Raw genomic sequence first — 26,532 nt, 5'->3', positions numbered from 1 at the left:
AAGTCAAGAAAGACATATGCCGTAGACAATACAAAACCCCAAAACTGATTAAGCTATGCATAACAAATAATCTTTGTGAACGTGTTGTTTCACTAGTATGTGGGAGTAACTTTTTATACTAATATTTTCAAATAATCAATACAAATTTCATAAGAATGAGGTACATGAACATATGTCTACTGGTTCTAGGGTAAATTTGAATTGTATGAACCTCATACGTTTAAGAAAGTAAAGAGTGTGATTTCTTGATAATGTTTAACATTTTAGTGAATGCAGTATCATGGTATGTTTCAAGAATAAGCTAGGTAGCAATCTCATTTGGAAAATGCTCTCTCTTTTATGAGCACTGGTCTGAAACCCAAGGAAGTATGAAAGAATGAAAAAGCCATCAAGTTGCTCCCTTGTTTCAGAACCCCCATAAAAAACAAACATCAGATACTCTGTTCCTCTCCTTTTTGACCTTCTCTCAATTCACATGTAGCAGAGCAGTGCAGCAAGCAGCTCAATATTCATTTGGCTTTCAAAAGCCTATTTAAAGCCCTGACCTACATAGTGTGAGAATAGAAAGGTTGTAATCATTATAAAGCAGGTTAGGCACAAATGGCACTTAACTCATACAGAATATTGGCAGGGTACAACAGCGCCTGCACAGCTACTTTAGCACAAGGGCTGGACCTACTGTAACACTTTCATTCAGCAAATGGATATAAAAACTGTTCCATTTTTTTTAGCAACAAATAACTGGGATGGTTTACCCTGGTATCATTTTGGCATTCTCGTCCTCTACACAATGATGAGCTGAAGCTTATCCTGGCAAACAATAGGCCCATGGCAGGACAGAGCCTGGACCACCACTGTCCTTATTTAAAAATAACACAGAAAATATGTGTATTACAGATGCCAGTTAACCTATCAGAACTGTATGTCTTTGAACTGTGGGATGGAAGCTACGCAAAACCGGGGAGAACATACAAACTCCACGCAGACAGTGCCCAAGGAAGTGAACCCAGGGCCCCAGCACTGTGCAGCAGCAGCAATTCTAAGCACTGTGCTGTGGTGGTGCCTTATAAACCAAACCACTTGTGGCTTTTTTTATTCATTCTTTTGGGCTGGATAAAACGGTAAGAGAACCTGGATGGTACCCTCCCCCATATCAAAACCTACTGCACCTTGGATATGGTTCAAGTTTTGAACTTAAAACACCCTTTATTGGAAGCATGTCAAAAAGGAACAGAAACATTCTGTTATTTATGCAGATGAAGCAGCATGTGGGGAAGCATTTTTAAGAGGTCTGTGTAGATCTTTCAGTTCCTCTGCAGAGCCTGAATTAATCTTATCACTTTGCCTTTTAGCTCTGTGCGCAGAAAGGAAATAAGAGCACCAGCAGACCACACTTCAGAAGTGTAAAAGCCAAAAAGATGATTTACTGATTTCAGAGGTATTTTTGTAATGTCCCTCAGAGTAACACAGGTTTTCTTACATACTGTAATAACAGGAAACAGGAAAAATGCTGCTGATACATGGAGGACAATGACCAAGAGGAATATCATTGATCTCAGCTGGTTAATGATGATTTTACTGTCTGTTTGATCAAATCGAACACCTAATCTAATGCGTGCAGGTGCTACAATTTTCTCAAAACTTCTTTCTCATGAAGCCTGCCATTCAAGAACAGACCAAATCTTCTCTGTGTGCGAGGTCAAAAAGCAGGTTACAATAATGGGCTTAAATTAGGTTTTATATAAACAATTTTAGAATCCCACCAAATTTCAAACAGCTGTAGAAACAAGAATACAAAATCCCTTGATATTTTAAAAATGCACTGTCATCACTATCCAAGTGAAAGTGCGTCAGATGAACATCAGACAGACAGTTGAAAAAAAAAAGATACACCTAGAATGACTAAAAGACGCATGTACATCAAATATTCTACATGGCCTTAATTCCCTTGAACAAACTGTCCCAGAATGATTTAGTGTATAGACGATTGGGTGCCACTAATACCACTGGTACAAAGACATCTAATTAAAAACAGTTACAAATGAAAGAATGGCCATCTTTCTCATTGGGTTCTGGTTTAGTCACATAACCAGTACTGGTCATTCTGGGACCAGCGCCCTTCGGAAAGACACAATTCTAGTGGATTCTCAAACCTAACCTGCATCTCTAAGAGACTGGGGAAAAGCAGAGCATCTGGTAAAAAAACCCATGTGATACAGAAGAGAACATGCAATCTCCACGCAGATGGGCACTCAAAGCTAGAATCATTTCCAGCAGCTGAGAGGCAGCGATGACGTCATGCCACTGTGCCAATCCTAGGTACCAATTCTGCTCTAGGAAAGTGTCAGTATAATGAAGCATAAAAATAGGTGAAATTCTTGGGGAAATCCGAAGAACAAACCCAGACCTTTAGTAGAAACAGTGGATAATTAAATGTGACAGATATGAGCAAGAGCACAATTTCATAGAAATAGGGAAAATAACCTTTCTTACTACCTTTCTGCTTGCAAAACATTTAGAACATGACAGGGCAAACAAAATCATACTGTTTAGATTCTACTAATGTAGAAACAATAACTAGTATGTGATTTCCAGAGTTTGTTTCCATTAAATTAAAGAAAAAAATTAAAAAACATCTTTGTGAATCACTCAGTACGAGATGTGAGATTTCTTTATTTCAATGTAAATTTAACATTTATTAATAAAATAAATGACAAACAACTGCTACATAGTTTTGACAACCATATGTAGGTGATGTTAATCAATGTTTCAGAAGAAAGAGATCAGTAAACAGAGAAGAAACAATTATCGTATTGAATTAAAAAATATTTTTCTTTTCCCACAACCTAACAGTCTCCCCTTAAACAGTATCAGAAACATCTTCAATGCTTTTTGGAACTCAAATGGATAGTATTCATTTGGACTTCAACATTTCTTAACGATTTCTAACAGCTATTAGTTTTAAGATAGTTTTAAGCAGCTGGCAAAGATACAGTATAATGAATCACCTGAGCCCTGAGGACCCTGACCACTTGTTGAGTTTTAGGGTGAGCTCAACACTTGTCGGTCTCGTCTATCACTGTTTCAATTACTTCTAAAACCAAGCGAATATTTATTTTGACACAAGGACACATGCGTTACAGAGGACTTTCTACCCCAGAGCTTATATCAGATGATAACTGGAAAAATCCAGTGTGTGAAATACAGAGATAATGGTGTTTCTTATATAATATGAGTGCCTATAATGTAAGCTCACCGCAGCTAGCTTACGTTTCATCCTGCAAGGGCACCTGATCCTTACCAGGTGTAAGAGGTGTAAGAGATAAACTGAAACTAAATTGACATCAGCCTGATATTGCAACCCTGCACTGCACACACTGTGCCCAAAGAAAAGTCCAACAAAGGAGCTGAGTGCTTTGGAGTTCTGGTGTGACAGCACTTCCACTCTAAAAAAACATCAATCCTGTCTACCTCTTCATTTATTAAAAAAAAAAAGAAAAAAAGTCCAGGATTCAAGCACAATCAGGTTACCTCCGGTGTTTGTGGAATAAGTTGACTCTCACAGACTACACAAACGAAACACACAACACATCAACGAAAGCTTATCTGGACATATCTGGAGGCTGACCTGTTTGTACAGAGGCCGGGGAAACACTCTGGCTAACTGTGCAACGGACGTGTTGTGCTGCACTGTTTTCTAAACTCAAGATGGTCTCGTGTGCCTGTGTTTGTTTACAGGGCAGCGGTGTGGTGGGGGGGGTGTGTACAGTATGTCAAGCGGTTGGGTGAGAGTGGGGAAGAGGAGGGGGTATTCACTCACAAGAGCTTCATGGTGATGCTGACCACTCCAGTGCCTGCGATCGTCCCCTATCACTTCTAAAAAAAAAACTCTCCCGACTGCCAATGTCAGACAGGAAGAGCTGAAACCACAGGCCCCACTTCCCTTCTGTGCTGAACAAGAAAGCACTCACCACTGAGAGAGAAAGCGAAGATTACTGGAGAGGCTGGCCTGATAATGCAAGCAACTTCCACCCTTTTCTTTAAACAGAAGACGACTACAGAGCAGGTGTTTAAGACATCCACTTTTCCCCACACTCACTTCTCACACATCTCTGAAACACTCTCTGGCCATGGTAATGAAATGTCTTCATAAATGAGGTGCTACAAGTAGCAGGAATGGATTGAACAGGACTGAAACAGGTTTTGAAACATTTGCTATGCTCCGAATAATGGGTCGTGAGACTGAACTGTATACACTAGACCTACTAGCATTGCAATGTGAGTGAGTACAATACAAAATTCTAATATTGTAATTTAATTCTGAAATATGTCTATTGTTGGTATGGCGGGACGACAATGCAGCTCTCTGAATTCTGTTGTAACATGGTCAATACCTTTTCATGATACTGATGCATGTTTCACAAAGGGTATCAAAACATGAATTGCTGTGTTATGCTAAAAAAAAGTTCACCTGCACACTTTTCTTAAGCAACCTCAGAGCATTACTTTGGCAAGTGTACAACTGAAATATCTTTGAACTATACAGCAGATAATCCATTTGTGTGGCAAGATTTGCATTGCATATGAGGTGTCTTTGCCACACATAAACAAAGAAAGCTGGAGGTGTATGTTGGTCTGTTATTTTTCTCTTATCAACTCAACTGGTTTGCAGAATACCTGGTTCACCAGAGACTAATGAAATACCCTGTGCTGTGTCCTGGCAGCTGTGCGTGCTTTATCTCATTGCTCTCCTACTATCTGGAATAATCCACCCTCGATTAAACCGCAGCCTTTGTTACATTTAGCGCCATTCAACTTAAGGCACACTAGCTGTTGTATTTTAAAACCCAGAATATGTCTGGGATCTGCATTGTGCTGGCATCCAATGTATTGCCTCAACAGACAGAAATTTGTGAATAATTCTTTAAAATACTGCGAGATAGCCCTTTCCGCCGCGATCAAGTAAACAAAACAGCAGATTCTTTAGTGCTTCTTCATCTCTGGTATGAATTATCTTGGGCACAGGGCCCTGTGTGTGAACCACATAGCCATGCTTCTGAAGTATGCAGCTCTGTCATGTCGTTTCTATCAGTGTCTAAGCTGTTCAATTTAACCTCAAACGTCTTTGTCCATTCTTCCAATTTCCACTCAGCATCAGGCGTCCTTCCCAATTGCAGCTGCAGCCATACCAACCAAAGGGAAACAGCAACAAGTGTCAGTATTCACCCACGGCCCACAGTCAGTGGTCCCCACACAGGGAGCTCAGCTCCCCAGAGTTCCCAGGAGCATGGCAAGCTTTTTAATTTTTTTAACCAGGCCAGGGCAGAGCAATATGAAAGTAACAGCCATAAAATCCTGTTACTCCAAAATCACACAGCTTTCATAATGAATAAGAAACGAACAAAGATTACTCATTGAATAATGCAATTTCTGTGAAACTGCACTTTAGTGCTTCACAGTAACCACAGACAGGGGTTGTGGGTGTAACTGTAAGATCTGCCTACATGCCTAGCAGTAGAGGAGATAGGACAGTTTTTTTGTTATTTAATTCTGTTTGTGAAACACCTTCTTCTTCCTGTACTTCTACACAGCGTGGGGTGGTCCCTATCTGTTCACTGAAATGCTGCTAAGGAGCATAATCAATGCAAGTGGTGGTAAAACATTGTATTCCCCCCTAAGAGAGGGAAAGTACCTTGTGATGCCATTGCAATGTGCTCTTTTGTCATTGGCTGTCAAATGGCAGCCCATTGGCATTGCCCAGTTTTGCAGATAAAAAAACACCTGTCTTAACAAAATATAAGACAAGGTTTTATGTGACACAAGCCCAAGCTGAAAGCAGAGCAGCCACTAAACATAGTAGTATCTGGGACCTTGTCTTAGTTCATCCTTCAAGGTTTAATGTGGATGAATTCAGCATGGAAGTAGACAAGCAGTAGGACGATTCTGCAGCGTCTGGGAACATGCTTATTGCAGTAATTACACTATGGCAGTGCCCCAAACCGACAAACTCAGCAAAGGAATATTTGTACGCAGACATACTGTATATGCACATATTCAATTCAAACCCATAATACAGCGAACACTTCTTCTGAATACAACGGCACAAAATATGGAAGAGATTCAAATAAAATCAACAAAACTGATTTATGTCAATTAACAGTAATATTTAATGGCAAGTTGTATACCTCTTTTGTTTTAAACCTGTCACAACTAACCTATTCACACAGCATGTTATTTTTTTATTACCCTGACTGCTGTGAAAATGTTAAGCGTATACCCTCCAATTAAAAATAATCAAGAATACAGACCACAGATCTAAATCCTACCTGAAGTATAGAATATTACTAAACACTACATTTACCAGGAAGCCTGGGTTTGGTTCTGTCCATATAAAAGGAAACTAACACATATAAGAACAATTATAAAATGAGAGGAGGCCAAATGACCCATCTAATGTGATTTTGTCACAAGTGGCTAAATGATCTGAGGATCTCATCCAGATATTTACTGAAAGAAGACAACCCTCTACACAGAAAGAGCCTCCAGATCTCAGTTTTAAATAAACTTCCCCTTGATTTCTACTTCCATCCTTTAAGTTGTGTTTCAAACTCAGTTCTCTTTGGCCAGTCAGTTTGGGACATTTCTTGAAGCCTGAAAATGCTTTCTAATCTCTGGACAGATGCCAAGGCAGCAGTATCTTTTATGCATTGTATCCATTATCCTATTTTTACATAACATCCCTAAATTTAAATTCTACTTTATGAACTATATTGCCTGCCAGATTTATTCATAACCCCAATGAACCAAGAACAAGTAACTTCATGTTACAGAAAGATTTAAGGACAGGACAGGAAAAAATGTAACACTGTAATCTCAATAGCATTACTCAGAGTGTAGTGATACTTGTCAAAAATAATTTAACAAGTTAAAAAAACATGAAAATCATACCCCTGGAGTTGGCATATTGTACATCCTCCTGTGGCATGGACAAAATGCCTCTTGTAAGGGGGACTGTTTACAATTCTCCTGGCAGATTTTTCAGATCCTTTGATTTCCATTTATGAATTGCATTCTTGAGTTCAAACCACAAATGTCTGGTTGGACCAAGATCTAAAGAATAAGGTGGCCAGCTAAATATTTATTTTGTGTGCAGATCACCATGTCTTTGCTGATTTACTGTACTTACATGCTTTGTATCATCGTGTGGGTGAAATGTCCATTTTTGGCTAAGTTTGAGTTTTATGGCAGAGGGGAACTAGGTGTTTTGGCCAAAATGTCCTGGAACACGTTGGAGTTCATTATTCTCCCTATCTTTACAAGGGCTCCTTCACAAGGTTCTCCGTTAGAACAATTCCATAACATAACAGACCAATTTTTCGCAGTGGGCACGAAAACTTTTTATGTTAAACACAATGTTGATGAGCTTGTCCAACAATCTGAATGTCCATTTCATCTGACTCTGAGGCATGCTTCTGAGGCATGTGTAAGCTCTTTTAAAACCCCAGGAAAAGGTCATTATATAGTTCTGTAGGATTTCACCGGACTTCCAAAGAACAGTGTGTTACTGCGGATTTGTTTTAACACATTTTAAGGAATACTTGTGCATGAATAAATGTGACCCTCATATTTTCTTCAGTTGTGTATGACAAATATAACTTTGCTCTATGCAATTCCCATTTTTAGACGGTTTACAAGCAAAGCACATTATCATTCTGTAACCCTGTTACATGATTGTTCCTGTGATATGAATAAATCTGGAGGGCACTATGTATCTTCACATTCTTTTTGCCTTTTATAATGAGCTGGTGAGAACAGAAATCTTATAACAGCTTAAATGTGTCAAAACATTTGGGGGTCCAGTATTTGTGAGTTGTTCTTTGTAATTAAAAACCACAGAGCAGCAATTCCTTTTAAGAAATAATATTACAGCCCCTTGCTTTCACTCACTGGAAAAAAAAAAGAAAGGAGTGCAACTCCCCGGTTTCCTTGAATTAACATTCCACGGCATTAAGAAACAAAAGTTTTAAACAGATTTCCATAAACACATAAAACTCGAGAAGCAGAACTGAAACAATCACACACATAAAAAGCAGCAGAGGTAATAAAAAAGTGGCAAAAGGTCTGGTGGAAACCCTGTGAAACTCACAGGGTTCCCACCAGAAACTGTTTATGAATAGAATAAACGAGAAGACCCAGGGATTCCCAGTGGCTGGAGGCTGATTTGTGAACAGCGTGGCAGCCGAATACACTGTTGCTGTTTACCGAGGGAAACCCTATGAGGTGTTCCAAGAGAATTCCAATGAAAGCCCATATTCCAGTTTCATATTTTCCCACCTAACAACCCCCCCCCCCCCGGCCCCCTCCGCCACCGCCGACTGCCTCCACCCATCCTACTTGCCTCCACCCCTGCCGCTATCTTTAGGAGATCTGACTGTTTGGAGGAGAACAGCTGTGAATAGAAGGAGCTCCTTGTGCCAGATTGGCAGACTTTCTGGTATGGAAAAACAAATTCTCCTGCGGGCCCCCCCGCCTGCTCCTCCGCCTCCACTCCCCCAGAATTGAGGGGGCTCAAATCCAAGGGAATTCCGGGCCAAGCATAACAAACACAGAGGCTATCCCCGACTCTCCCAGGCACCCGGGTCCACTGTTTGACAATGGTTGCCATAGAACTTGTTTTCCAGATCGTAAACAGTGTCGACATATCCAGGCAATAAGGAGAACGGCTGCTTTCTGCAGACAAGAAAATTTCATTTCCTGCTCTATCAGCCTGCCAAGGCCCTTCTGTCTGAGTGCCACAAATTGGGGAACTCCGAGCATGGGCCAAGCCTTGCTCTGCTCTGCACTGTAAGCCTGGCTGGACAATCTGAGGTCCCCATAACGACAGCCCTGGGGCACTAGAAGACAATGCTATCGGAAGATATCATCTTGAAAAAATACAGCGCTGGTGGATACAGGATAAGGAAGGACAATCAGATGATTTTAAAGTAGGATTCAATGGGCAGTTTATGAAAACGACTCCCTGAACATGCTTGTCCTCAGAGAAATTTGAAAGCTACACCCCTTATTTCCCTCGCTCATTTCATTCTTTTTTTTTAATTTTTGGTGTAAGAAACTGGAAAAAAAACAAAACGTTTCACATGAACTTTCTCCATGGTTTTAGGTCAGGAAGGACCGCACATTTGTGCCGTCTGTGAACTATCCTGTTTTCAATATCCCACTTCAAGAGACGTTTCCCAGTGTTATGACACTGAATGAATAAAGTCATTTCCTCTTGTGTCATGAACCAGACTGCAATTTAGGGCTGACCCAAGTCATGGCAGTAGACATTTTTACTGTCTGCACTGTAGAACACCCAGGAATATCTCATTCTCTTGCTTTATATCAGAACACAGCCTGCATTCTTACTCAAAGTGTTTGCTACTGTGTGTACAGTAGGCTACTACTTACTCTTGAATTGGCAAGGAAAAGACTAGGTACTGTAATTAGGACCAAAACAGGAATTGTTTTACTTAGCAGATTGCTGCATTTTAGGATATACAAATTGCATATTCTTATAATAATGTTTCTTTATTAGCCCTATACAATTTCTTGCATTAGGAATTTGTCTTTTTGCATACCCCAGCTTTTCTCCATGGAGACACAGACAGGGAGAGAAGTGGGATTTGAACCAGCAACCTTCCAGCCACAGGCGCAGATCCTTAGCCACAGAGTCACCGCTCCCCCCCTTATATAGGGTGGCATGGTGGTGCAGTCGTTAGTATTGCTGCCTGACAGCACTGGGGTAGGGGTTGAAAATCTGGACCTGGGATGTTATTTGTGTGGAGTCTCTATGTTCTCCCTGTATTCGTGTGGGTTGAATGAAAATTCATTCATTTTACGGATCTCCACATTATGATAATCACTATTGAAATTAACCTGGAAATGAGAATTGTCAAGCTGATTTCCTCAGGTTAAGTAAACAATTGTGAATTATCAGCTATTCGAGTTCATCAATGAAATTTGGACAACAGTCTGCAGGCTGCTTATGCATTCCCAAGCATGATCCATAAAACTGGGCCTGCCATCCTGTCGCCTGGCTGAGTTAAAGGACTGGACTAATGCAGCTGCTGTAGATCAAACACTGGGAACATTCATTATGGAAGACTCACGTCTGATGTCTTGCCTATGATAGAGGTGAGTTTCCTCTGTTCCTTCAACCAGCTCCTACAGACACTGTAGTGCAAAAAAAGTCTTAATCTCATTTCGCACGCCCCCATATCTGAAATAAAGCTTTATCATTGCTGCCATCTCGAAACTAGATGCTATAGAAAAAAAAACCTGATGTACATCCTCTACCCAGACTTCATCCGGCTTCTGCGTGGTTTATTTTCTAATGTTGATGCTGCTATATTAATGAGACAGACTTGAGACAAATGAGTATTACGTCCCAGCAGCTATCCAAATTGATAAGCTCTAAGCCTTAACACAAATCCCAGGGAAAAACAGAAATAACGGTAGCTTTTCCACACAAGAGCCCAACCTGACAGCGCAGATGGCTGTAAATATGGCTCTGATGCACGAGAAAATGACCGACTTGAAAATGAACTTGTCAAAACGCCTACAGCTTCTCCTAAACGGGTTAGAATCGGAACACAATTTTCCTCTATTAAAAGAGGTGATAATGATAAAATACAGTAAGAATAAGAGACTCTTACATTTGCTTTAAATTCTCCAAAACTGAAATATGTAAATTTGAATTACGAAGACAATCTCAATTATAAATTATGAAAAAAACCTCAAGAGTCCCCTGTACCTAACTAATACAGGATTAAAACCAAATAAACTAATATATACAAACCCTGACGAGTACACTAATATTAATACATAAATCTAAAGTGGCAGGTTCCTATTCTAAAAGTTTTGCATATTGTATTTCAAACAGATTTGAAATGTTTAGAATAAACCCTAAAAAGCATGCAAGTACACAGGCCAGACAACATTAGTGGAAATCGAGAGGTAGCGCATTGAGGACAAGAAACGGGGGGGTTCTTCTTCACAGAGAAAGCTCAAGGGCATCCAGAGAAACCCACCAGAGCAACATCATTAATGGTGATGTCCTGCCATCTTTCAAAAAATGACTGGAAAAGCTACCAGCATCCGCACAAACATGATGGGCTGCTTTACATTCATTCCATTGGAGACACTGTTGTGTTATGCCAGGGATAAAAGTCTCTCTTGTGTAATGAATTTGTCCAGACTGCCAGGTGTGCCATTCAAGAACCACTATGCTCCTGCACTATGCTTTCCAAGTTTAAATTGTATTATTGTTAATGACTTTCATTTCCATGCTCACTGCTCCTGAAGACCTGTCTACTATATTACTGCATTCTGGAGTCTGTATGGCAGGACTAATTTCATTACAAACACAAGGGCACTGTGGCACAGAAGATCCAGAATAGAAGTTGCATTTCTTATGATTATTTTGTTTAGTAATAGCTTCTATGACATGCTTTGAAACTTTTCCAGTCATTTCACTGTCTTAGTGATTGTGTTTTGTTTCATTTTGTTCTTTTTTTCTCAGTTGGCTTTGTTATTTTCAAGACAGATTTGGTTGATTTTGACATATAATGTACATATTTTTGAGAATTTGGGAGAACAATCAAAAAGGTGAGCAAACTGCTAGGATATATAGGTATAATAATGCCATTTTAGATCACATCAAGTTTAAATTGTATTATTTTAGATGTAAAATATCTCAAATTAGTCTATATATGCTGCTGAGCAACAGTACATTTACTCAGAGCCATGGTCTCAAATGCAGAACGATATTTCCTCATTAAAAAATGACTTTCAATTGTTTTTCGAAATATTACCACACAAACTTGAAATAACTTTTGGTCTGGCAACAAATATGTGACAAAGCAAAACATGGAAAAGGGCTGATTTTAAATGCTTGGTACCAAAGTAAAATTCCCCTGTTTTTCTACATAAATTAAGATGGACATTCTGTCATAGAAAAATTCAATGTTCGTTATAAACAGTATGCCACTTCACATCTAGGATATAGGAGTCACAGCTACTTCACAACTTTAATGTTTTACAATACATCACATAATACATACACATACACATTTTTATTATATGACAAGTTGTCTGTTTTATTAACAACAGAAAATCTAAGAAGCAAATCAACAGTACGATAATACTATAGCAATATAATTAAAGACTATTAAAATCTAAAAGGTTATTGTCAGGAGTTTCTCTGTTCTCTTCAGCAGCTCTGGAACCTTAATTCATTCAAAAAATATTCAGAAAAGGTTAGTTCAACTGTAACACCTCCTCAATTTACGCAAATACTGTAAATGTATTCGTGAATAGGGAAGAGTTCACTGCTTTGTCCCTGGAGCTCAGTTACAAAAGAGGCACCTTCAATTGTACAACAATCAACATATACAACTTTCAGGATGTTCAATCGTGAAATGTGCAGATATTTGAGTTTTATTAAACAAAAATATTCAATCGTTAAATAAAAGTGGTCTTAGGACTCTGGAAAAAAAAAACTGCCCCAAAGGTCAAAATATTCAATTTCACTCAGGATTCAACACAATGAAGTGTCAGTTAAAGAAAGTAGATATTTTAGGCTTTTTTAAACAAGCAGAAAACAGGGGTTATTTTGACTACATAATTTGCAGATGGATAAAGCTGCATACAATACAGAGTAACCTACTGGACACAAAACCATGAAGCTGTTCTTTATAATCTTCATAATAGTCAGATCAGAACTTCCCAGGAAAAAGTCACTGGGTGTCTGATTGGTCAACTACTGGTTACCCACAACCACGAGAGAAAGAAGCCACCAGTCTGATCAAAACAGGATGTCACCAAAATGACGCAATATGAACCATTCATTATTAGCAACTTCAACCATCTAACGTTCCAATTCATCCAAAATCTTTTACAGCTTCTTGAACCACCTGGACATATATATACATCCAAATATAAATATAAAAACAATATAATTCCAACATCTGAATATTATTTGATTACAGGGACACTCAAAAACTATTTTAGGTAGGCGCTGCTTAATTGTGGCACACATACCGTTTGTCCCTGAACCCTTCTGATGCCGAGGTGAAGTATGCTGTGTGCCCTTAACTTGCCCATGTAGGAAAGATCTGAAGCCAAGCCCCAATGACATATACAGTACAGTAAGAAAAGAAGTACTCTGATGGCCTAAATCTTGTTGTTCAGTTCCTCTGTAAATCCACAGTTTAAGAGTTATAGAGTGTCTGCACAGTACAGAAACTGACATGTGATCAGCCAGAGGTATTTCAAACCCTGTGACCCTAATCAGTAGACTTTGTCAGGCTGCATATTGGGGAATCTATTTATCGAAAAGGCATTGAAGATCTATACATCTCCCCTAATCAGGAATTCTGTACAGCTGCAACAGTATACGTTGTGTAAAAGTTCAGATGTGCTCACCATCATCCAGATAAGCTTGATCCAGGTTCTCCTGCTTCACCGTGACCCGTCCAGGCAGGGTCTCTCTCTGATCCTCTGCTGGGCATCGCTGAGGGTCAATCTGGCCGGGAGGGGACCGGCTCTTGGGCATTTTGGGCACGTAGGGCTGCTGCTGGATCACCGTGGAGTACTGGCTCGGGCTCACCTGCTGGGCGTGGGTGACGGGCGGAGCAGGGGAGCGGGCAGTGGCGGTCGAGGGGTAGTTCTCGCAGTACATGATGTGCTGGTGGTCCTGGAGGCCACCCCCGCCGCGGAGCTGGTGGTTGGTGGGCGAGAACTGGATGATGGAGGAAGGGTGCTGGTTGGGAGAGGCCGACTGGTGGTGGGCGAGGGCGGACGACTGCGCCGGCGAGCCGGTGTGGACCAGCACCGAACGGTGAGGCTCGGGCATGACGCCGCCCGGAGAGCCCATGTGGGCCACTTGCTGGTACAGAACAGGGCTGCTGCTCAGGCTCTTGTTCCGGGGGTAGACAATGGCCGGGCTCTGCTGCTGGAAATGGGAGTCGGGGGCGGACAGGCCGGAGAGCACCTGCTGGCAGGACGTCATGCTCGCCACCAGACAGCCATCGGGGTTGATCAGGCCCCGGTGGTGGTAGTAAGGCTGTTGCGTTGCTCCCAGGGCCTGCGACACCGTGAACCTAATCTGCTGGGATTCATAGTCGTCGATGGGCTCCGTTTTAATGGCTGGAACTGATAAAGAAAGACCACTGAGGGATTTCATACAACTCATCAATGACTTAAAGCCCGTTGTCCGTGTCCTGGTTTTCATCTCTCCTGCCGCTCTTCATCTTGTGACCTTGTCACTTACAGTACCAGACCCATTAAAGCCATTTTCTTACATCCCAGAGACCGGAGATGAGGATTCCCGATTCAAAAAACCTATTACGCGTCAAACAAATGTTTCAACAAATAATGTCTGTCAGTACGAATTGACTTGAACGCCCCGAATGATGTTTACGATCTTGTATTTTGGTTTGAAACAAGGTTGCATGGAGGAACAAAAAAGCCTAAAAACCAGGAAACACACAGGTTGTATTCCCAGCTCACTGTTGGAAATGCCTACCTGCCAGAGGGGTGTAAGCAAAGTGCTGTGGCTGACTGCGTTTTCTCTTCCCGTTAATGACGTAGAAGTTCACCTTGGCAGTACGACAGATGGATGGATCTCTGTATGGAGGAACTTCAACAAACAGCATGTTCTGGAAATGGCAAATTTGTCATTGTTAAATGTACTCATGGAGATGCAGAAGTAAATGAGCAAAGGTATGAAGAAAATAAATATATTAAAAAGGGTTACAGTCTCAGATACATGTTTTTGTTACATGCTATAGCTGGTGTTATATTTTGGTATGTGTCTGCTTGCTTTAAAAAAAATTCGAACCCACAATATTTCATCATGTCATATTTCATAACATTTCATAAATCATTCAAGACTATTAGTGAAACATCAACACACTGTTTAACCTCTGTAACTCAAATGATTATTTGTTTTTGTTTGGGAATTTTGCTTTTATTTTTATTAATATCAATACCAACAGCTATGTAGAAATAAAAGTATAATCATGCATAAGTATTACCTTCATTTCAGTCCAAATTAACTAAAAGTATGACAGCCATTGCAAGAGGCAGTGTACAAAATACCTATGGTGTACAGTAACATCCAAATGTATTCCTACTCTTGGTAAACTATATTAGCTATATGTTAATTTATGAAACAATGCAAATATATACAACCCAAACATATACAGTACCAACATTTATTCAAATGTGATACAAATGTTTGAAAAGGAGCAATATATATGTAAAAATAATTACAGGTATATACTGTATATATAATTAAATATACTGTACATGTATTTCATATACTGTTATCCATACCCTATAGATGTTGAAATTGCAAGCCGTAAATTTTAACGCTGAATGTTAATCAATCATCTGGTAGTTTCACAAAGCCTCAGAAATGTTATTGAAACTTTTGGAAGTCCCCTTGAATGTTACTGGGTATTAGCGGCAATGAGAAAATTCAGAGAATTGTCTGATGACAATTCTAGTAAAAACTATAAGAAACCTATGACCCTGGTGCCCATTTTCATGAAATATTTACCCAAATATGTGAACAGAAAAGTGGTTAGGGAAGCTAACTCACAACCAAGGTCAACAATTGTGATTCTTAAAAAAATTCTGGCATGTCCCAAAGACTACCATTCGAAGTTGACCTCATGAATCTGGTGTGTGTGGCAGAGCTCCATTAGAACATAAAACCCAAAGACAAGACGTTTCCAAACAGCAGCTAACTGACTCCTAAGTCAAATGGGACAACTAGATGTGACTGAATGAGAAACACAAACTGGTGTCTCACAAGGATTATGTACCGAGGAGTGAAACACATGTTGAAAATGAATGCCACCTCTACTGTGGAGAACTGTTCTTTGCTTTAGGTTGTTTTGCAAGCTCTGGTCCTAAAACCAGAACAAAGAGTCTAACATCTACCAGAGTATTTTAGCCAAAAATGGGTACTTTCTATTGAAGCTCAAACCTGGTCACAAACAGACATTGTGTTAGGAAAACAACACAAACCTCCATAAAGTTCAATGATGAAACGATTATACTGTAAATGTATCAAGAAAGTCAAGTGTGTCTAGAAAATCATCGTTCTAGACTAGTCTCTAGTAAAAAAGCTTCAGAATGCAAACCACAAGTGCAGGCTGCAAATCCTGAAAAAGGTAGAGACATTCTGCATAAAAGAGTGGTACAGTAGAATATATAGGAGATGAGAAGGTGAAGAATGGTAGATAACTGGACACTTACAGGCTGGCTTTTATCTTTGTCAACGGTGGCTTCCACTTCCCAAATCTGCTGGCCGTCTGCAAATGCACAAACACGTAGGTAAGTCAGCTTTCAGTACAGGTTAATAATTCATCACGGCAGAGCAGTTTCTGTTCCAGCACAGATCTCATGTTTGATAGGAACAGAGTCTTCCTAATGCAGGGGCACAAAAACAAACAAGCGTGGTATTGTGATAATCACCCTAAAGTGCCTTAATGGATGCAAACAACTGACCAAACCTTTTCAGCCCAAACTGAGAGAAATAAGAGGATGCCTTTTGCATTTGTTGAAAGCTCAGAGATACTCACAGAACAAATAATATAAAGGTGTAGAGCTAGGATGAATGCATATTTCTGTGTCTGAATGAAACACCCACCAGTAGAAACAGGTAATAAAGTCCCTAATTGCAGGTATGAAAAACCATAACAATCTTAGATACTGTAGCTATCTTTAAGATTAAACATTTCAGTCCTCAGCTCTGTAGCACCTTTAATAGACTCATGCCAATCCTGACTGAAGGATAATGCAGTTGATTGTTTCTGTAAGGTCTCATAGAATCAATCTGTGTTTTTGACTGCAGAGGTCTCAAGGCCTACTAAAATGTCTAAAAACACTACAACAAGCAAACAAAACAATGCAAAAATTTTGTATTTCTTAGCATTGATTGTTAAATAACTTAATTTAACCTTTCAGCCTTCTTATTCACAAAAAAACTTTGCATGCTGGTGGAAGTGCGTGGGTGCCAACTACCTACGACAAACATGCACTTTGTTTGATATTACGTTGATCATTAAAAATACATTTGGCCCATTTTTGGTTACTGGTATTGGCAACATGCAATGGTTTCAGTTTTCAAGCTTATGAAAGTGTGTGGGAATAGATTTCCATTTTCTTCAAGTACCCCCGTGTAGGTGACTTCTTCTGAAGAGAGTCAGATCCTCACAGTTGTGAAAAATGAAAGCTTGCTATCTTGACGCTGTGAACCCTTCAGATTAACAAAAGTGACAGAGCTACAAAAAGATGCCGTTTGCTGTGTAATCTGTGTTGTGATCAGAAATGACACTTTGTCTAAAGGTTAAGTAACAGACAAAATCCATGACACAACGGGCAACAATTAAGGCTCCATAATTGTGCAAGTTTATCTCCTATTAAATTACATTAACTCAAGCCAAATTTGAAATGTTTCAAAGTATTAATTAATCAAACTGAGTTAAACTAATCCAGGCTGGACATTCTTTAGTGTTAGTAAAATAAGCTTATTACACAAAGCTATTGTTTGAAATGTTATGAAAAAGTATGATACTATTGTTCAGGTGTTTTTTTTTTCTAAATATTGCAGGGCTTATGCAAATCGTATTCAAAACAAATATTCAAAACCTGTGCAGCTATTAACATTTATTATGATCATTCAGGGGAATTCAGTCACACGATCTTTAGAAAGTATTTACCTCCAGTCGATAAACTTTGATAACCCATGGAAAACTAGTCTCAAAGATATACTGTATGTGATCTCTGTTACTGAATATATTGAGCCAGTCTTTCAGTTTAAACATTAACAGCATCCTTGTGGAACCTTTCTCAACCATTACCGAATCCCCACACAGTTTTGACACTTCAAAGGCAGAAATGCAGGACTATAGGAAATATGACTTGACACTACTAGGCTCAATCAATTTCCTGTAATTATGTGACAAAACTCATCAGTCAAACACAATTCTCAGCTGATTGGTCGGGACTCTGCTCTATTTCCCACTGTCAATTATCCAGAACTATGCATCCCTGCATAGCACCTCAGTAGCAGACCCTCAGGACCACAATGTCATGTGAGGGCTACTAGACTCTGAATTTCTGTATTGAACTCACTATGGATTACAATATCAGCTCACACCCGGTTTGAAACTCGTCTTACTTATGGGTAAATGAACTATACATAAGCATGTGCAGTTGAAAATGATACTGAAATGTGTACATGTGTACTGTATTTAATTTTCTAACTTTCTTATTAAAGTGCGTACAAAGGCCCATAAGTGGTGAAATAGAACCAAACTTCTATGTACTGGGAATCATAATTATGTCTCTGTATTGTGTACTTTATTTCATAATACGCTTTGCTGCCCCATTCCTGAGCAGGGAGATTGAAATCACCACCTATGATCCCATCTCACTTTTTGCTACATCCCCTTTACATATATATATCTATCTCGGTCATAGGGACCTGAATTCACAGCACACAGAGTAACCTTTAATCTCAGATTTCAAATAGAAGCTTCACTCTGTGCTAGTGGAGTTATGAGGATTATAAGCCTAACAAGCATCAGCGTTTGGGAGCATCAGGGTCAGTTTATCACTTAGCAAACATCTGCTTCCAAGACTGGCAACTTGTTAATGTTAATCTACACTGTACGCTGAGGTATTTGTTGGAGAGATAACATTCTACACCGGAGGCAACCGAGAAAAAAAAACTACCTTTATAGTCCAAGCATCCAGAAAAAAGTATAGCAAATTTCCTTATACAAGAAAACATTATCTGCTTCAGTATATGTGAAAAGGGTTTCTGGAAGAGGGATACTGTGTCAGGGTTTGGGTCAGTTCTTGCCTGATGCATAAGGCTAGGGGAGGAGGTTGCTGTGTTTGTGCCTGTTCCCTTTTGTGCTAGGTATTGTGTCACACGCCATCTTTGTATCAAAGCTGGACATTCTAATACAGTACGGCTACACATTTTCTGCTCAGTCCATGCCACTGCAATTCCAGTGTACAGAAAAGAGCCCGTCCCATGATTTATTTAAAAGCAGCCTTTGGGTCAAGGCCAGTGATAACAAGGGAAGGTGGGAGAAGCACTGAAAGCCTTGTGGAGGAATTCCCTTTTTCCATAGGCTCAAGGTGGTCAAGAGCAGCCAGTCTACAGGCCATCTCTGTTTTCTGTGTTTTAAATGGACCTCTTGTTTTCTGTGAACTCCAGAAATACAGACTGAGTCATGTCAGAAAAGCTAAATGGACTGAAAATGTGGCTATTCATTGACACTCCAAAATAATATATGTGAGTCCATGATGGATAAAGGAACATTTCACAGTAATTTGTTTATTTTTCTTTACAAGATGCTTCTATTTGGGATGATGTTTTTTATTTTTATTTCTTTGTTTTTTAACACGTCTTTTCTCCTAAACAGTCATACAACCAATCTCTTCTCTTGAGCTAGCCATACCTTGGTACTGCACCTGCACATCGTACAGAGGAGATATCCTATTATCAGTTTCTTTTAAATTCGAGCATCTGTTTTTTTATTTTAAAAATATTTTTATGTCCCATCTGAGGACAAATTACACAATAAACAGTTAGAAAATATATATATTTACTTTTTTATACATAAAAAAAATATAATTTTATCTACGAAAAATATTTTAGACATAAAACCTTCTGCAAAAACAGATAATATTGAAATACATTCATAAAATATTTTGTTTTCATGTTCCTAGGCACTCATGCTTATTGAAAGGCCAAGGACACTTTGTGAAAGCTTGCTTTTGGGAAAACAGCAGCTACAGTATTGGCTGTAACGTAATGAATAAAGAGTCAATATGTGTTTTTCACACTTTTGCACAGCATGTTAATGTGCCCCAATTAATTTGAACTGGATGATGCATGACTTTGTGTTTTTAGTGTTCGGAGTCTGAACTTTTAATTCACTTTCGAGACATCATACACATTTTAATTATTTTCTGCACTTAGCAATATTTCTCCTAAAAACTGTAATTATAACTTGTAGAACACACTTGAAGCAGTCTGCGTGGGAAGACTAGCAACACTGTAACGTCTCATGAGTAGGGTTAGAAAACTAAATATTAAAAGATGGAAATTCTACAGTTTGTCTACTTCTTCTGAACCATGAACTTTTTGTGGTTAACTTCACCACAGATGCTGGTAATGTTAGCATTTCAGCAAAAGATGTGACTAAAATTAACTTTCTTTGCCCCCATAGAGAAATATGTGCTTCAAAATACACTCTTTTTGTAAGGGTGTGGGTGTATTCAGCAAATTACACTACACTACTGCTCAAAATATTCCTCTGCAGCCTAGATGACTTATTTTAACTGGGTGGTTTGTTGCCTCTCTCTCTTTTGCAAAAATGCGTGGACCAGTTTGCTTAAAGTCAATCACAAATTGAGAGGGAGCATGTTACTTCAAAAAGAAGCAGCAAATAACACAATTCGATGTCATAAGCAGAATACAAAAATACACATGTAAAAAATGTAAAATCTACAAGCCTCAGAAAATACAGACTTCTTTCCTGTTCCTTCAAACTCGTGCGTGGTGTCAGACATAACAAAGCAAATTTAAACTAAGCCATAACTTTGCATGTATTGTATGTAGGGGGGTCCAGATATAGCCATGCTGTCTAGGTGAGAGAGGTGTAGCAGACGTTTCTGAGAGTCCTAAATGTGCGCTCTCCTTCAATGTCATGCAAGCAGCATGAAGCAGCAACTTGAAGCCATCTCCCTGAAAGTGCGCAGACAGCGATGCAATTGGTTTCCTGAGACAGGAAACGCAGTTGTCAATATTTCACAAACCTAAGCTAAGGGAGTGAACGCTGCTGTTATGGGAGGTTTCGAGGGGGGGGGGGGGGGGTTACACACCTCCCCCACTTTTTATTTCACTACCGTTATGATAACCACTCACACTCTGCTCAACAGCTATTTCCGTAACCGTGGCTCAGCTAGACAGCTCAGTTACACATTCCTCATTTAGGCCTTTTGCTTAAAAAGAAAAAGACCCCATTGCCTTGGTTACTGGACTGATCTAGTCTGAGAAGACTAGGTACTGGTGGACTAATAGGTGGTGCTCTGTCCTGTTTGGACCAGAATTTCCAAAACAATGACCAGGGACACTGTACTGTAGTGTGTGCGATCCTGCATCGAGATGTTAAATTGAGATCCTGAGTGTATGGTCATTAAAAACCAGGGTGTTGACCTCAGGGTCCAAGTATGGACAGGAGCTGTAGTTAGCAGCTCACAACATCACTCAAAAATGAGATTAAAACAGCGAGTAAAAATAAGAAAACTAGCCAGGGCTAACCTGACAAATTAAGATCACAGATTAAACAGACATCGGATGTTGACGTACTCAGATACACACTCTGCGCTAAGAAAAAGCAAGCAACATTACCCACACAGAACCTTTTCACATTCCAACAGGCGAACATTTAAAGTTGTTGACAGAAAAAGAACACATTTCATTTGAACTGGTTTTGGGTAACTTTTTGGATGCAAAGAGCTAAGTAATGTTACAAACTAGATAAGGCCCTTTCACTTTATGAGTCATTTAACAGCACAGCTGGGGAGGTTGATGATGATCCCCATGACTCTCGGTATAAAGAAATGCCTACTCAATACACGCCTCATTTCTCTGCCACCCAGTCCATGTCGGTGGGCTGTGGGCATTACTGAGTAATTATTATGGGGCACATTACCAGATGGTTTTGGGTTTCCAGTTCCCAAAGCACATAGAGCTGTTGCTGTGTTTACTCAGTCGACCCAGGTACATGAACAGCTACCAGAACAGCTGAAGGGGCTGGACTCGTGAAAGACATTGTTTACCTCAAGTCCTTGGGGGCTTGGGGGCATTTATCATAATACACTGCCAGAGAGGTGCAGAAGCTTCTCCATTCTCTGCAACTGACCCCATTTTAGGTGAATCTGCACTTCACCAGGCTGAACAAGTGTGCTTCACAAAACCACAGCGGGAGAGCGAAGCAGTTTAACTCTTATGTTGGTGTGAAACAAGAGCAGACCCTTGCTTCCTTGCTTCTTTTGTTTGTTTCTTTCAGAAGCATAGATTCAAAATCTAGAGGCTGTGTTCAATCACAATACTTTGTAACCATGAGCACTGCGAAAAAGAACTCGGCGACATTACTCATGAGATTAGGAGAAAAGAGGCAGAAAGCCATTTAATTTTTTTTAAAAACCGCTATACATTATGTGGGAAACCCCTTGTCAAATTGAAATGAATTGCATATGGATGATATGAGTAAGCAGGAGAGGGGAATTCCGTACCGTGTGCCAGGATTCTTTTTTCTACTTCAGAATTTATGATCAATTTGCTCCGTTTCAGCAACAACAGGTGGTCGACTTCTATTTTGGCTTTTATTATTGTTTTGCTTTGTTTCAGAATCGTCCAGAGGAGTCCCTCTCCTCGCAATTAGCCATCAAAGAAAGGAACGATGAAGCCCAGCTTGGCGCTCGTTCTCCGTCTCGTACAGTAATTAGAGAAGAGCTGGTGGATCCCAGCCAAAGGCAGCTGTCTCCCTTCCAGAGGATTTCACAGTATTCCAGTTCCAAAACTCTGTGTCACACAGGGAAACCTTCCAAAACAATGGCAATCCTTTTCTTATTTCTTTAATAGAGCTTGTCCAGCTTAACTACTGAATGTCATAATAGAACAGGACAAGATCCCCGAGACAGACCAGCACGTCTGACTCACTGTATGCAGACCCGGTGCACCAAGCTGTTCCCTGCAGGAGCCAGTTTCTTAAGCCGACAGGGTCATTCACAAGCAACGCCGCGCAAACGGGCCTATGAGTCACTCAAGGCACTCACGGAGCAACAGAAACAACAGAAACCGTGCCGAGAACTGGAACCCGCAGGTCCGCTGGGGATACCAGTAAAGAAACCATGGAGGATTAGAAACAAACAGCAAAAAATCGAGATTGTGCAACAGCTTTGGCTTCTCATGACCAGCTCCAGCTTGTAAGCCATGGTAGCTCAGAAGCAAACGGATGAAAGCAGTTTCACAAGTTTTACAAAGCAAAGAGGTAGTTGGCTTGTTAACCAAGACTTGTTAATTGAAGGTTGAGATCTCTGGCCACTCTTTCTTACTTCACACAAGAACACAAGGATTGTCACAAAAGGAGAGAAAGCAATTCTTTTCATCCTACTTTTCTGGATCGAAATATTCTGGAATCATCCAGCCATGTCGTAAAAGATCACAAGGTGTCAATTTTAGCAGCAAAGCTGGGTATTTTGTTCCAGACCTGCATACAGTAAATCTTTGTGTTAAAATGTAGTGCTAGGAAATACATTGAAATCCAAATGAAAAGATGAATGGAATCAATTTAACCCCCACTTTGCTGGAAAGCATAGGACCAGAAAGACATGTATCAGAGAATATGGGGTAATTCTGGGGGAAAATGGAAATCTGATGTATACTGATGTACGTTTGTTTTACAATATTAATAAAAGAGGTTAATATTTGCTTACACAAATTTGTCAATTGTCAGTTATAGTTTTTTTTTCTATTATGGTATTGTAGTGACAAAGCAGCAAAGATTCTTTTTACTTTCTCATATCATGTACGTATTGCAGCTGGTGTGAACTGCAATGTTGCAGAGAAAGGCAACACACCACATCTGGCCATGTCTGAATAGGCAGCAAGTCATGCGTGTCCTATTCTACAAGCTCTGGAGCAGCTGCATGGAGTTCCTAAGAAAAAGGCTGATTATACCGATGTCTTAATCGTGAAAGAGTTAGCATCACAACAACGTGCCACACAAGGTTCTAAAGGGTTTAGATATCTGGCTATAGATACAGATCTGGTTTTAGAGAAAGCTTTGGCTATAAAAAACATTAAGCAGGAAAGTGTCAAAAAATTGTGATACACTTCCTTAGGTTGCTATAGGGAGTGAAGCGAGAAACTATGAAATCATTTTTTCCATAGTTAACATGCTGACAAACTTTATTTCAACTGCTGAAAGACTGACATCTGTTCTATGCTGTTTTGAAAATGTCACATTTTATGCTTTTTGATCAGGAATTCCTCCTCTGAAGGTCCTGTCTGTGGAAAGCACTCCCTCACGAAGAAGAACTGTAATGCAGTGCCTCCCTCATATTCAAGTTTCTGCAACTCATGCACATCAAATGTATGGAATTTAGATTAGAAGACGCCTTGCCTTTTCCACTAGCGTGTCAAAAGATCACAGACCAAACAGGCAGCTCTCTTGAACTAGGACTGGGCATGCTATCCATAGTGTGGCTTAACTGATCAGGATGATTTTTTAGAAGAAAAAAAAAGTGCAGGTCGATTTCTTCCTCATAAAGGAAATGTGGCATTCCTTTTTCTATCCGCTATCAAACGTCCCTTTGATCTCCTTGATGAAGGGACTACAGAGATCCAACTTGGCTGATCGCTACTTGATGGCGCGGTGCTCAAGGGCGACAGTAGATCCGTGGGACTGGAAGTCATTCGAGTGTGGATGTGGAAAGTGCAAACGTGTGGGTGCCACTTGTGCCACTCTGGGAGACGGGCGGCTCGCGATTACTCCGCTGAGTGGCTGCCCACTGCAGAAAGTGAAACAGCTAGTGATAAGTGCTTGTGCTGCGCAACCTTGTGTCTGCTTTCCTTCCTTTCTTCCTATCAAGTTAACTGGTCTGACACTTCCAGATATGACTCATGCTGTCACGTGGCCAGGACATTGAAGTGCACCATGTAGCAACATTAAGGACATGCAAAAGCCTTAGATGGTTATCTCATCCCCATTTCACAATTATCCTCTAGCCTGACCCTCTGGCCTGACCGTGCCTAAGCATTAGATCTGTGATTCTCGTAAAACTGAACATCCCTTCATGGTGTTCACATTGCTTTCAGCATTTTTTTTTTCCGTCATTATCTCTGAGCAGATCGAACTCAACAGATATGTATAAAATACACATCCAAGCAAGTGTGCAGCACCACACCACCGCAGAGATAACCAAAAATGTCTGAACGCCTCAGATCAAATTTTAAAGCGCGGTGCCAGACATCTTAGTTTAATTTATTGTTCAGCAACCCAAGGGAATGAGATTCCCTTTTACGTGGCAGTTTTGAAAACTGTAGGCAAATTCAAATCACATGAATTAAGAAGTACAGCTCAATAATTTAATATGTACCCTCTACTGTATATCACCTGCCTTTTTCTGCAAACGTATGTAGTATAACAATATCCAGCATCTGCTGTTAGACTATCTACTAGATTGTGGCTTATAAAACAAGACAATAACTAAACCTCTGTGCAAGTTTGCACCCCCAGATTCAGTGTCAACCTCGTTTACTGGATATAAGCTTTGCTAGTGAACTGTATTCTCTGAGAGAAATCCCCATAAGGAGTTGGTACACGGATTACTGTACATCCCTCAAGAGCTATGTGGCACTCTAAAGCAATGGCTTCTGAATGAATGAGAAATGACACAACATAGATGAATCTGTCACCCCCTTATGTATATCTTGGTTTTACATTGTGTCAATCCAATAAAGAGCAGACGACATGCTATCAACTATCAACTCATTTCAAGATAAAAAATTAAAGAGACAATGATAATGCCTGGATCCAGACTGGACTGAAAGGGCAAAGGAAAGTGAAACTTCACTCATATCAGATGTATGCAAATCCTGCCGTAAACTGTGTGTCCTGGCCTTTTCTAACCCTTTGCTTAACTGGAAATGCTGAATATTCCTCTTTGAGCAGTTACAGATGTGTAGGCACAGGAGCAGGAAAGAGAGAAAACTTGCTGGTCACACATCCCGCCTCAAGGCAATTTATACAGCAGGTGATGTCAGACATGCCAGATCTTTATTTTGCTTGCGATATTCACCCCCAGCACAGTCATTTTTTTTTTCATTTAATTCTAGCCACACCAAAAAAAATAGCTTATCACCTGTTGATTTTGGTGCAAGCCATCAATATACAGCATGTGTGAAAACAAACCCGCTGAAACTGCTTGTTTCACTTATGCTGGCCTATACTCACAATCGTTCTGCCTTTTGAAATGGTGTCTTTGAATCGTCTGCAGTTTGCTGCTTTTTCTTTTCTCTTGTCCAATACCACAGCTTGTGGCACCATGTGCTGTGGATTTCTACATCTGGCTAAGCTCAGGTCCCATGCCAACGAATCTCAGGCACACAAAGCACCTTGTCAACCTCTGTTCACTGAAGTACTCTACCAGGGATGGCCTTTGATATAGAGAACGCAAATCACCACTCCACCCTTTTGTGTAAGAAAAGTCAGCTTAGAGGTAAACCACTGGATTAGTCATCTAATGAGATCAAGAGAAATCAGCTAGTTGGTTGTGGAAACTGCCAAGCGACACAGCAGAGCATAGCAGGATCAAAAATCGAAAAGAGCTCAAATCTATCATTTGAACTCAAAACAGATCTTTTGTGAAAGGAAGACGCTGCAGAAA

General features: G+C 40.1%; 1 protein-coding gene across 2 annotated transcripts in view; it reads right to left on the bottom strand.

The window, feature by feature from the left end:
• nfatc2a (nuclear factor of activated T cells 2a) overlaps nt 1-26,532 on the bottom strand; it is a 72,534-nt gene that overhangs the window by 12,246 nt on the left and 33,756 nt on the right. For both annotated transcript variants that reach the window (XM_015364578.2, XM_015364577.2), the window contains exons 7-9: nt 16,309-16,364; nt 14,567-14,699; nt 13,465-14,193 (exon numbers count right to left, since the gene is read on the bottom strand). In XM_015364578.2, coding sequence (XP_015220064.2) covers nt 13,465-14,193; nt 14,567-14,699; nt 16,309-16,364 — 918 coding nt within the window. The remainder of the gene's footprint in view (nt 1-13,464; nt 14,194-14,566; nt 14,700-16,308; nt 16,365-26,532) is intronic.

This window comes from Lepisosteus oculatus, chromosome 16 (assembly GCF_040954835.1).
Source record: "Lepisosteus oculatus isolate fLepOcu1 chromosome 16, fLepOcu1.hap2, whole genome shotgun sequence".
In the NCBI taxonomy this organism is placed as follows: Eukaryota; Metazoa; Chordata; class Actinopteri; order Semionotiformes; family Lepisosteidae; genus Lepisosteus; species Lepisosteus oculatus.
This window is presented reverse-complemented; position numbering and strand designations above follow the sequence as displayed.